The following is a 13,524-nucleotide window of genomic DNA, read 5'->3' on the forward strand; positions in this document are numbered from 1 at the left end:
ATTATTAATTAGCATATGTATTACTTGGATGTTAATGATGGCTTCAAAAATACTGGTATTCAGATACCTATTGTCTTAGAATCAGACCCTTCCTCCAGCTGTGATTCAGGGTTAATTGGCATTTTTGATGAAGGCAAATGAACTTCAGGACACCCTTAGTCTACCTTGTTACACCTTTTGAATGAATGAAACCTGAAGGAAGGAGGTTGGGGGTATATTGGCAGCTAATCACAGAAGACTCATTTTTGTTTCTTTTAACAGTATTAGAATTTTTTTCTTTTTCTTTTTATCTTTTTAAATGTTTGTTTATTTTGAGAGAGAGCAAGAATCCCACGCAGGGGGGCCAGGCACAGGTTTACTCTCCGGAAGCACCACACAAACGCAGATTAGTCCCAGCTATTTGCAGGATCACCAACTGTGACCTTTCGGACAACCGGCTCGTGAGCATTTGTGCCACAGACGACCAAAGTCAGAACCAGAAAAACTCCTTTACGTTCTTTTAGAGCCACTTCCTGCATTTTTGCTCCCGATCATCTTTCTAAATTGGTGTCATAGACACCATTTTTTATATATATTCCTGGAGACCCAAACACTATGATTCTGGGGGGAAAAAGGGAGTGGTAGGACAAGAGCTTCGAATCCACTTTGATGTGGTCCCTGGGAATTCGGCCCCACACCCGTGCCTGATTCTCAGTTATGAGTGTGGACCACGGACATGACCCTGGAATGCATCTTCGATTTCTTTCCTGGAGGAAGTTCTAAAACAATTGCTTAGGCTAGTGACTTTCTCTAAGAACTAATCTTTGTGCCTACCGGTTGTGTTTGGTTTATCCCTTTCTTATTAGGGGCTGACTCTTACTATGACAAGAGTTTAACTCTTAGCATCGAGTATGCCATCTGGCAATATGAGTGAGGCACCCCCTCACTGGCTGTTCCCACCCCATGTCTTTTGTGGACTGCTCTTCTTTCTTCTGCTCCCTGGATGTGAATACTCCCAAACAGAGTTCCAGCTACTGGCCTTGTTTCCTGTCTTTCCCTCCAGGAAGTCTTCTCTCCTCAGTGTCCGTGATGGGCTAAGCATAGTGATGAGTGCTTTCCACGCTGTGTCAGCTTCCTAGGGCTGCCATAACAAATGATCAAGGACTGGGAAGCTTAGAACCCCAGCAATGTATTCTGTCAAGGTTCTGGAAGCCAGAGTCCAAAATCAAGGTGTGGACAAGGTTGGTTCTTTCTGGGAACTCCGGCAGGGAGGGTAATCTATTTCACACCTCTTAGCATCAGTGGTGATTGGTAACCCCTGGCATTTCTTGGCTCACAGCTGCATTACTCTAGCCTCTACCTCCGTCATCACGTGATATTCTCCCTGTGTGTCTCTGTCCAAGTTTCCTTCCTTTCTAATTGCAGGATAGATTAGGGCCTGTCCAAATCCAGCATGATTTTATTTTACCTGGTTACATTGTCAAAGACCCTGTTTTCAAATAAGGTCATCTTACCAGGTTCTGGGTAGACATGAGGTTTTGCAGCATACCGCTCAACTCCGTGCACATGCATGGTCTCATTGAATCCTCGTGACAACCTTATTAGCCCCACTTTACGGAGGAAACAACTGATTACTTCCAGATCTCCATCTCTGTTACGTCCAACTCTTAGTGGACATCTCCACTGAGATGTTGCACTGGACCTTCAAAGTCAGCATTCTCAAACCAAACTCCTCATTTTCCCCCTACCCCCAAATGTGAAGGCCTACAATATAACAGCTCTGGAATGTCTGTCAGGGCATTAAAAGGGCTCTTTGGGTGGGGCTCTTTGAAGCTGCTTTTGCATTGCACTTTATGTAAGATTGAAAACAAATATTAATGGCCCGTATCTAAGAATGATGGGTACCACCGCTGACTTAAGAGAGGACAGTGACAGAAGGAATGATGGATTTAAGAAAATATTAGGGAGACAGAGTCAGTGGGTCTGCAGATTGCTAGATATGGAGATGGATGGCAGATAGGTGCCAAAGATGTCTTTGACTGCACAACAGGGTGGATGGCAGAACTGTTTTCACACACACACACACACACACACACACACACACACACACAAGATTTGGAAGGCAATAAGTTTGTTTTTTTCAAGTAAAATCATACATGGAAGCTAATATAGGAATGGAGCTGCTTTGGTTGAAAAGGGACAGGGTCTTCTCCCTTCATCCTCTCCCTGTGAAAGTACCCACAGCACCTGCATAGAACATTAGGGAAATTACTGACTTCATGATTCTTCTCACTCCAAACAAGAAACCACTTACGCCGTTCCAGACACACAGACATCAATTCTATTTCAAAAATGTTCCTAAGGACGATCCTCATGGCCTCTCTCCACCCTCATTTCCCGATGTGCAGTATCCTTCTGAGTGGGGTGCTGTTCTTTATCTAGAATCTCAAAGCAACCCCCCTCCCCCCCCGTACTGTTTAACTTCTTCTGCCCTTGGTCAGTTGTCATGGGGCCTAGGATGTCCCGTTAGAAGATCCTCCATCTTCTGGTGAAAAAAGACAGTCTGGTTTCCTTCAGAGAGAAGGTTGAGTTTAACTCCTGGAACTGTGCCTGCCCTCTGTTAATCCTACAACTTTTATCAGTGCAGATGTGACTCTTTCTTTTCCAGAATTCCAAGAGGTGGTTCGTTCAGAGGGAAAAAGGAAGAGAAATACAGGGTACAAGGTAGCTGGCGAGACCCTTGGCTGTAGGGCAGGCACTGTCCCAATTCTTCGCAGGGACAGAGCCAGAGCTGGGCTCTTGGGCGTCCCATAGCTCTCTGTTTACCCAGATTCGAGAATAAGGCTCTTCAAGTTTAATTAAAAACAGGATGTCCCTGCTGGGCCTCTCATTGACATTGCTAAAAATAAGCAGGGAAGTAGCCTGGCCTCGTCATGGTTTAATCCCATTAAATTTGGGGAGGGGAGGGGGTACTAGAGCTAATAAAAGACATGATTTGTTTCAGATTGCTGTGTGGTGCTGTGTCTTTTCTCTCCCTGTGCTGTGGAGTCCTAGACTCTGAAGTTCTAATGCAATCAGCTCTGGGTTATTGATGCCGTGGGAAGGGGACATAGGGACAGACGATTTCCCAAATGTGGTTTTGCCGGGCTGCCATGTACTTACTCTTGGGACCACAGGGACTTGTCACCTCAGCTCTTTGCTCACTGCTCTGGTGCTACACACGTCATAGACTGGTTTTGTGAATAATCCGCTAATCCCTGTCTGTGATTTGATGCACATTAAAAAAAAAATTCTAGTCTAGGGGTATGAAAGAGCTGTCTGGAGCGTGAGCCTCTTGAAGGAGCCCCCACTTTCTCCTCAACCTTACAACATGCTCAGACGTTGTGCCTCTTGCCCGATTCCAGAAGTCCTGTTTACAAATATACTCATGTAAGGTCATCCTGACTTTCTTCATTGCCTTGCTCTGATTTGGATTTTGGTTTTTATATCAACCCATCTTCATTTCTCTTTTCCAACCCCACTCCTTTGGCCTAATAGTGAAAGGCTAACTCTCTTAAAGACCTTATGTTGAGTGTGGGAACCTCATTTTCTAACACAAATTCATCTGTTCATTTGATGTTTCATTTGTTCAACCAAGAGTATTGAGGGAATAATCTCTGGATTATTACGCAGTTGCCTTCCCATCAGAATTCCAAGAAGGAGAAGAATTTTATGAGCCCTAACTCTTACAGGCTGAGAGTTACAAGGAAAGCTTCCGGCCATTACTCGCCATCATGGAGCCAGAGGTAGCGTTAAGTGAAGGCTTTTGTAACAGTAAGGCATCATTGGAATCACTACACCCATCTCAATGGTGCTTTGGGTCACCAATATGGTGCCTACCCAACCCTCTGCCAGAGGATTGGTGAGATACACAATAAGAAAAACCATATCAGTCATGTTGATCATTGACTGCCACCACCTAGCACATAGTAGATACTCAATAAATAATTGATGAATAAATTATGAATGACAGTTTTTGAATTCTCTGAACACCCATTGCCTGCAAGTAAGGGAGTAGGTGCAAATAGGAAAATCAAATTTAATATCATTTCTATCTTTGCGTTGCTTATTGGGGAAATACAAATACCCTCATGTGGTTGGGGCCCCGGTGGTCTGTCCTGAGCTGCTCCAGAGCCACATCTTGTACCATACCCCCCACATTCCTCAGCCTTCTTTCCATTCTTCCTACCCTGGTGCCTATGCACCTGTTTCCTCTGTCCCTTTCCTCTGTCCGCTGTCCACTTCCTTCATCTCTTTGCTTCCCTCACTTCTCGGGGAAGCCTGCCCTCATCCTCCCAACAAAGGAGGGTTCCCCCATTACATCATCTCATAAGACCATGTACCTTTCTTTGTAGCTCTTTCCTCAACAAATGTTTTCCATTCATTTCTTTGATTAATAATGTTGGTCTGCCTTATTTGACAGTAAACCTTTGAGGGAAGGTTGGGGTAGATGGACCCGGTATGTGATAGCTGATTGATAAATGGTTGGGGGATGACTGAGTGAATGGGTGAATGAGTTAGAAATGGAAAATGGGGGTAAACTGAGATCAGGGGTGTCCCTCACCTGGGGTCCATGGATGGGTTCCTGAATCCACGAGCCCTGAAGCTGACTGTAACACTGAGTACAGATCCACAAGCATGTGTGCCTGTTTTCTAAGCTGAGAGCCCAGAGCTTTGGATAGACCGAAAAATTTTGGGCGGCAAGGGCAGGGTGCCCCAGGATGGGCCACTTGGGCATGAAGATTATTTTGAGTTAAAAAGCAATTGAAACTGAGCAGATTCAAGGAAAGCTCTTGGCCTCCCCCCACAACTGCCTAAAAAGAATTTAGGTAGAGGACCTGCTCCAGGAAGAGAGCCATCACCACAGAGAACAACAGTATGGTATGAACTAGGTAGGGTGGCCAGGGAGGGACCGAGCAAGGCCTGTTTGATCAAAGTCCTCCATGTCCCATCGTTACCGAGGGGCCCAGCACACATTTGTTTACCAAACATTTGCTCTGTTTTATCTTCCTGTGAATTGCACTCCTTCCCTTTGAAGTCCCAGACCCCTGTCCCCTTCTCCTTAGTTCAGAATGACATACATGCCTCATTTTTCCTGGCTTTGGAATCTTTGATATTTGTGTGGATTCCCCATATGTACGAAATTAAATCTGACTTCCTCCTGTTAGTCTGTCTCATGTCAGCTTGAGTCTTCGTCTGTCTAGAGGGATTCTGAAGGGCAGAGGAAGCTCTCCCTCTGCAACAGAACCTTTAAGGGGTTTCACATGAACCTGTTTAATTATATAAAGAAAGGGAGGAGAAAAAGAAAAGAAAATGGGAAGCTGAGAAAAGCATAACAAGAGGAGAAACGGGAATCTTATAATGAGAAGTGGAATCGAATATAGAGAGTGGAGGAAGAGCCTGAGAGGAGGTGATGCAGGGCTGGGGACAGTTATTGCTGAATGAATCCTCCAAACTTATGAGCCCAAGTCTGTGCAAGGCCCTTAGGAACTGTCAGGGGTTCAATGAATAACCAGACCAAACTCTGGTTATTCATCTTGACTCTCCCATCTAAGAGGAGAGTGTTGTCGGTAACTGCAGTTCAAGTAAATGGGATGGAACGATCCACGAGAGGATTAGAATAGAGTCATTTGCTGGCACAGAGGAAGGGAAATTACAGTAGCAGAAGCAAGGAAGACCCTGGAAGACTTCCTGGAGGAGGATAACATTTCAACCTGCCCTTAACACATAGGTAGGATTTCCAGGAGAGGGAGAAGGCAGGTGAGCACTGAGATGAGAGAAGAGCATAAACAGAGCTGCTGGTCCAGGAAGCCAAGGTGGGTGCTGGACAGGTTGTTGGGCTCCGGACAGGACTTCTGCTCTCTGCTGCCATTACCAACTGTTCACCTGGCCCAGGAACTCTCTGCACCTGTCTTCCCATTTGTCAAAAGAGCCCTATCTTTATGTGCTTTTCTAGTTCCCTCCAGGAGTCAAGTGTCCCCAGAGGCTTGGCATGTGGCACTTTAGGCCCAGCATAGATGGCAGCGTAGACTGGGGCTGGAGCAGACAGCAAGTAGGGGTCCAGGAGGAAGACAGAGTATGGTTTGTCTCGCGCCTCCACAACACACTTGCATGAACGTTTCCTGAGGGAGCTGACTGCGGCCACGTTTCCCCCAGTGCATAAGCCGAGACAGAGCTGTAACTCTGAGCTTGACCTTTCTCCCAAGCAGAATCACTGCGGAGGCCACCCTGGAATTGAGCAAGGGCTTTGGGTGGGTTTCAGACAGGCTCGGAGCCCGGCCTGAGGGATCCCTATGGTGCAGAATCAGCCGAAGGGTCAGAACCCTGGGTGAGTCAGCTTCTCATTCCTAATTTATTGATTGGGATTAGAATACTTACTCCCCTTTTCTCCAGAATGAGGCAGGGTTTATCCTAAAAAGACTGTAAAACAAGTAAGTTGAGCCTTTAGTATCAATTTTTTTCTCCCACGTTTCCCGTTGGAAAGCTACTTTCTCTCAGCTGGCTTCCTTTCTGCCCTCCTTCCAACTATCCCATGGCATCTGAAGCTCCAGAACTTTCCAGATTTTTTATGCCCACCCTCCGCAGAATCTACTTTTTCTAAAACTGCTTCCCCAGACTAAAGTCCCCAAAGTGAATCTGATTAACAAAGTCCTGGCCTGGGGATAAAAACAATGACTTTACATTATTTCCAAATCAAAACTACATTCGACAACTGAGGCTTTCCAAGCCTTTACTAAGTGCCAGAGGGGGTCCTCGGTGGTGGGGGAGACGGTTTCTGTATTGCATGCAAAACTCAGATGAACCCTCTCTTGCTCATCAGATGTCAGACGTACCCAATTTATCTCAAGCCTTGAACTGCTTAATTATTTAATGCAAAACTTGGACGGCAGCTTGCTTCCATCTTGGGGATGCCGGGGAGCTGGCTGGGAAGGAATGTGAGGTGATTGCCACATATGGGAACAGGGAGAGCATTGGAATGGATTAGTAATGTCTGCCTGGGAGAAGACATGGGCAGACAGTTGCAGACCATCAGGGGTTTTATTATCCTTGAGGGACCTAGGTGGAGAGACCGATCTGTCTTTCTGACCTGAGGACTGTTATCTATTCACAACCTTGCTTTTAGAAGCGGTGTTCTCAGGACAGCAGCAGCAGCATCACACAGGAGGCTGTCAGAAATGCAGAACCCCAGGGGCGCCTGGGTGGCTCATTCGGTTAAGCGTTGACTTAGACTCAGGTGTGGTCTTGCCCTTTGTGAGTTCCATTCCCGCGTTGGGTGGGCTCTGTGCTGACAGCTCAGAGCCTGGAGCCTGCTTCGGATTCTGTGTCTCCCTCTCTCTCTGCCCCTCCCCTGCTTGTGCTCTCTCTTTCTCTCAAAAGTAAATAAATAAACATTTAAAAAATTAAAAAAATAAAAAGAAATGCAAAATCCCAGAACCCCTTAACCCCCCCACCCCGCCCTGATCAATCATATTCTGCATTTTCACAAGATCCCCAGGAGATTCGAATGCCCAAGAAAGTCTGAGACATAGGGGTCTAGTGGGTCTTCCTGCCAGGTCCTCACTGCTGGAGCGAGCAAGCTCTGCTGGCCAGGCATCGCTCAGTGGTCACTGCCCATCGCTCTTCTACAGCAGATCAGCAGGAATGGGACTAGCTAGCTCCCTGTGTTAATGGAGGACGTCTCATTCACCCCTTCATTTGGGAGGTTTAATAATAAGGCTGTTATGTTTCTGGCTTATGCGCTGTTTCTGTCCCCAGGCGATCTATAAGATGGTTTCCTCCGTAATGAAAATGCCTGAAGACGAGTCAACCCCAGAGAAAAGGACAGAAAAGATCTTCCGCCAGATGGACACCAACAGAGATGGTAGGAGGCCGAGGCTGTTTTGCTTTGCTCAGTGGGGCCTGCTGGAGGGGCTGGGGCCCCCTACGCAGGGAAATGCCACTCCAGGACAGCATACTGGCCACAAGGACGTGGCTCACAGCTCTTTGTGAAAGTGGCTCATCCCTCATGAGAAGGACCGAGGTGGGAACAGGCCACAGCAGGCTAACCCCCTGCAGGCCAGCTAATCAGAAAGCAGAGAGGGACTTGGGGCTACTCCACCCAGACCCTGGTAGCTTTCACCCCAGCCTGCCCAGGGTGGGTAGTTGGGCTCCTCTGCGGATGCCCTAAGAGGTTGGTTTCCTGGAGTCTGGTCTTCCCCAGCCAGTATGGGAAGGGGAGGAGGAAAGGGAGGTGGCCAGCAGTTTCCATCCTGAGGGTGCCATCCACGATTCAAACCCAGCAAGAGGAATCAAAACAATCCAAAGTGAAAAGGAATAGTGGATTTCAAACTCAAGGATAGTGGATTTTAGATGTTGGGTTGCCAGATAAGTTATAGGAGGCCCAGTCAACCTTGATTTTTGGATAAACAACCAATGGCTTTCTTTTCTTTTATTTTTTTTTTTATTTTTTTAATGTTTTTATTTATTATTGAGAGAGACAGAGCATGCGCAAGGGACGGGCAGAGAGATGGGGAGACACAGAATCTGAAGGAGGCTCCAGGCTCTGAGCTGTCAGTCCCATCTCAGGGCTTGAACTCACAAACCGTGAGATCATGACCTGAGCCGAAGTCAGACGCTTAACTGACTGAGCCACCCAGGTGCCCCCAGATTATTTTCTTTATAGACGTATGCCTTGGGAAATATTTGGGACACATGTATATGCAAAGATTTCTTATTTATTTGAAATTCAGGGTGAACTAGGCATCCTGTATTTTATCTTCCAAATCTGGCCACCCTATTTAGATGGGACACTTGAGTTTAAAGTGCTGTGCTCTGAACCTGGTGCATGAGAAACCCAAGAGTCAGGGTAACACTTGCTGTTGTTACCAGCTTCCCTGAGTCGCTGGGCGTCCCCAGCAAATCTTGTCCATGACATGCAAACGCTTTCACATACCCCAAATGGTGAGGCGGACAGAAGGACAGGAGGCTTTGTAGTACAGGGAGTTTGCAGGGTGCAGACCCATCGTTTGCTTTGCTTCCTGCACAAAGGTGCTATTACATCCTATTTCCCCATATGCACCTTAATTCACGGCAAAATAGTTTGATTGTTTTTGCAAAGACGAAACATACGGGACTTGAACTTAATAGTCCATGAACTTGCTGATTTTAAACTGCACGTTTTGCTGGTGCTCAGAGGGGGCACAGGTGGGTTTGTGTCCTGCTCTAGGCCCAGCCCCCTGGTTAGAAGAGAGGGCAGCCTCCTCACATGTTGTTCAGAAGAAGGTCCCTCCCGCCAGGTATCTGTGGGGGCCCCTCTGCTCCCACGCAAGTAGAGAGACTCTTGCAGCAAACACAAGTGTACCCAAAGGAGGCCAGAGGGCTCTGGGAACCCCAGGAACCCCTTGGTGGCCTTGGTGCTGCCAGGGCATGGCTCATTCTCTTAAAACTGCAAAGGCCGGGGAGCCTGGGTGACTCAGTCAGTTAAGCGCCTGGCTCTTGATTTCAGCTCAGGTCATAGTGTCACGGTTTGTGGTATGGAGCCCCGTCTTGGGCTCTGTGCTGACAGCGCAGAGTCTGCTTGGGATTCTCTCTTTCCCTCTCTCTAATGATGATGATGATGATGATGATACAAAGGCCAGATACCTGTTCCACAAATACTGAATGAGAACCTCCCACCCCTCCTGGGAGCCTGGAGCTGGAAGAGCTGTGAGGGGGCAAGGAAGCTGTCAGGGTCACCTGCCCCATGTCAGCAGGGGGCTCCCAAGAAGCAGTGCACTGTGCTGGGTGCTGCCTTTGCCGTGGTGAGCAGCGCCCTGACCGTGGGTCTCAGTTGGGAAGGGCAGCGGCGTGTGCCCGACCGCAGGGGAGAAGGTGAGCGGTCGCTGCCACCAGGATGCAGTGGGATGACCGGAAGTCCCTGCAGCTGCCACCAGCTGCCGCACACCTGTCCTTTTGCTTTCTAGGAAAGCTGTCCCTGGAGGAATTCATCCGAGGGGCCAAGAGCGACCCGTCCATAGTGCGCCTCCTGCAGTGTGACCCCAGCAGTGCCGGCCAGTTCTGAGCCCCACACCCTACGGATTGTAGAGCTGCTTGTGTTCCCTTTTGACCTTTCTTTTTAACAAGTTTTTTGGTTTTTGTTTCTTGTTTTTGCCAAACAATATTGATGGTGATGCTGCCCCACCCCCTGCCGCCCCGTGAGGTCAGATGCACCTTCCTCCGTGACGCCTTCCGCTTCCTTTGTTGTGGGGAATGCCCGGAGCCCCAGCCGCTTGTGGCGAGCATGGACAGACAGTGCTGTCTTACACAGACCTTGTGGTGTTCGTTGTTCTATGATTTTTCATCGCGATTATTATTGTTATTTTTCTTCTGATTCCGATGTCTCTGTTGAAACCGAAGACTCGGGGAGGCAAGAGAAGGGAAAACAGTTCAGTCCAGTGATTCAGTCGCAAGCTTCTAGGAGCTTGTTGGAAAAACACAACTCCCCACCTGGGTCTGGAGTCGCATGTGCCCTTGGGTTGATGGCGCCAGATGCTGGGTTCCCGAAGGACGAGGAACCCTCTGGGGGCCAGGCTATAAAAGGGCCGTGGAGGCCTCCCCTCCACCCTCTTCCCCAGCAGGCTGTGGTAGTATCTAAGCTGTGAACATGTCCAGGTGAATTCGTAGAGAAGAGGAAAATGATGGCTCAGCTGTTTTCTCACGCGTTTACACCAGCTGAGCTAAGACGAGGTTCTTTGGAAATTAAACACAAATGGTAACTTACATAACAAGACCAGACCCATCTTGTTGCCCATTGTGATTAAAACAAAAGACTGCTGTACATAAACTATTGGGTATTGCAGACCAAATTAAGTGTTTTGCCTTGTTTCAATGAAATGCATGTTTAGTGAGCACTAATACAATCTTATTACAGAAGACTGTTTTTAGTAGCTTAATGTGAAGTAAGCCAACTATAATGAATGTCTATGTCTTGTTTTAAAGTCATATCTGTCTTTGCACAAATGCACCAATCAACAGGTATATTTTATATATTCCAGAGAAGTACAAAGTCACCATGACTAGGGCCCAACCTTAAAATTTCGAATGCATTTCCAGAGCAGTTGTGCCCGGAGAATAGAATAGGGCAGGTTTAAGTGGGACACGTCAGTAGGAGCACCAGAAAGTTAATATTTATGAGAGATGTGAGGTGATGGTTAGCTCACTCAGCCCAGCAACTCAGTGGTAATAGATTGGAGGGGTGGTGCTTTTCTGAATAGATCAATATTCCTTAGACCCGAAAAAAAAATACCATAAGTTCTTGGGACTTCCCAGTGGTTTAATCCACACGACGTATGATTAGGAAGCTGTATCTGGAATACTGACAATTTCATGCCCCCAATGGCCCTTCAGATAATCAGAGGTTGAGCAGTCAGCTGATGCATCATGAAAAAGGCTTGGGCCAGTACGTCTGTGATTTCCAGGGCCTGTTGTAGGGAATCCAAAAGTATTTTCCATCCCCATGTTCTATGAATGCAGAATTCTATTTTGAGAAGTGACAGTGCAAATTTGCGTTGCTATGTGGTCTGTCGACCTTAACACACTAATTTGAATTGAAAGGAGTAAAAATTGCTGATCACAGGTAAGTCCATCATATTTTCCCAAGTAGTGGGGAAGCATGGGGAAGCCTAAACCCTCAAGGATGTACATAGTGGACCCTGGCCTAGGAGAAGGATGAGAGGTCCCTTCTGCACCCAACCTACTTCCTGTTGATCATGACCCACGGAAAGAAAGACATAACCATGAGGAAGATGATGCTGAGTCCATTCTAACTCTAGGTTCCTCTGTGTTACTTGAGTCCATTTTAACTGTTAGCAAAAATCCGAATTTGTATGGTTGACCAAAATGAACCAACTTTGCAGGATGAAATTTGGAGGCCTAGACTTGGTAAAATAATCCCTCATCTTCCCCTAAGTGTCAGCTCCTCCTGGTGGGTCTATCTTGAGAATTGCCCAATCCCCCCATGGACCAAGTGGTAAGATCTGGGTCTGAAAACTAGGGAATTAACCTAAGACACGGAGGGAAGAGGTGGGGAGGGACCCAACCCTTCTGCTGGTCTTGTTCAGGAGGTGCCTCCTTCCCCCACCTGCCGCAGCCCTTCCTGCTCTGGACTGAAAACCAAATTCCTCCCTTTCAGTTCTCCATAGAGGGTGGAGCCAATGTTTGGGCAAGTCCGACTGGGCTCTGCCCTCGGTCAGGACATCTTGTTGAGCCAGACTCAGCCAGTTCCCTAGAACTGAGAGCTGGAGTGAGGAGCAGGGGAGAGGGGCTCCAGCTGCTTAGGAGAGAAAACAGCCAGACGCATGGCTGATGAATGCCGACATGCCTGAGGCGCACAGAAATAGTCCTGATTCTGGCCTGCCATTGACCCTGTCTGTATTTTCTCGACGGTTGTTTTTCTCCTTCTATTCCTTCCCAGGAAGGGCTTTGTATGTCCAATGTAACACACTTGAATTTGGCCAAGGGACTCTGCAGCACCCAGAAGGTTGAATGCCTAAAAGTTTATGTCACTCCTTTGCTGGGCTGTTCATTGTCATTGCTGTATTGAGGGACTCTGGAAATGGTCTGTTCTGTCTAAAATCAAGCCAGTCTGTGATGTTCAAGGGACTGGAATAAAGTGGCTTATGTCTTGAAGGATGATACAGAGTGGCTGGCTGTCCATTCATACCCTTGCTGAGGGTGGGGAAGGGGTGCAGGGGATGCTGTCCCATCCCATCTATATGTCCCAGGGGGCACTTTCCATAAAGTGGAAATAATATACAGTTGATCCTTGAACAGTTGGGAGGGGTTAGAGGTGCAGAGCCCTATGCAATCAAAAATTCACATATAACTTCCCCGAACTTAACTACTAGTAGCCTACTGTTGACCGGAAGCTTTACTTGATAACATAAACAGTCGATTAACACCTATTTCGTATATGTATTATGCACTGTATTCTTACAATAAAGCAAGCTAGAGAAGAAACTGTAAGAAAGTCACAGGAAGAGAAAATACACTTACAGTATTATAAATCTGCATATAAGCAGACCCAGGTAGTTCAGACCCGTGTTGTTCAAGGATCAACTATATATACATTTATAGATCCTGTCATATGGAGAGGCCCCCACCTCAGTTGACTTCGTGTCTCTCTAGCTTGGCATTCAAGCACGTTGATTGTCTGGGACATGAGGGTTTTGTGCCTCATCTGCTGCCCCAGATCAACTGCCTGAGGGAGGGTCCACATGCTGATATCCGCCTCCCCACACTGCGCGTGGCTTCTGCCTTAGAGACACAGAAGCCAGGGTTTGCGAGAGGGGAATGGGGAGGTGCTGAGCCCAAAGCCCTGACCAAAAGCATCCTGGGTCTACACGTGGGCTTCCTTGCTTCTCTCCACTCACTTACTTCTCGGCCCTCACTTTCTTCTCACCTCCTCTCCTTCCTCACCTCTGGACCTGCAAACTCTAGTCCAAACATTAGGTGTGACGGAAGGCAACTTCCTCTTCCGTGACAGATTGC

The 13,524-nt window shown here is 47.4% G+C and overlaps 1 protein-coding gene across 5 annotated transcripts in view; it reads left to right on the plus strand.

The window, feature by feature from the left end:
• Positions 1 to 12,669, plus strand: part of NCALD (neurocalcin delta) — a 388,241-nt gene extending 375,572 nt beyond the window's left edge. For all 5 annotated transcript variants that reach the window (XM_077748199.1, XM_077748201.1, XM_077748200.1 and 2 more), the window contains 2 exons: positions 7,774 to 7,879; positions 9,960 to 12,669. In XM_077748199.1, the coding sequence (XP_077604325.1) occupies positions 7,774 to 7,879; positions 9,960 to 10,057 (204 nt within the window). In that variant the 3' untranslated portion in view covers positions 10,058 to 12,669. The remainder of the gene's footprint in view (positions 1 to 7,773; positions 7,880 to 9,959) is intronic.
• The last annotated feature ends 855 nt before the right edge of the window (positions 12,670 to 13,524 follow it).

The sequence above is a fragment of the Crocuta crocuta genome, unplaced genomic scaffold (genome assembly GCF_008692635.1).
Source record: "Crocuta crocuta isolate KB4526 unplaced genomic scaffold, BGI_CrCroc_1.0 scaffold39, whole genome shotgun sequence".
Taxonomy (NCBI): Eukaryota; Metazoa; Chordata; class Mammalia; order Carnivora; family Hyaenidae; genus Crocuta; species Crocuta crocuta.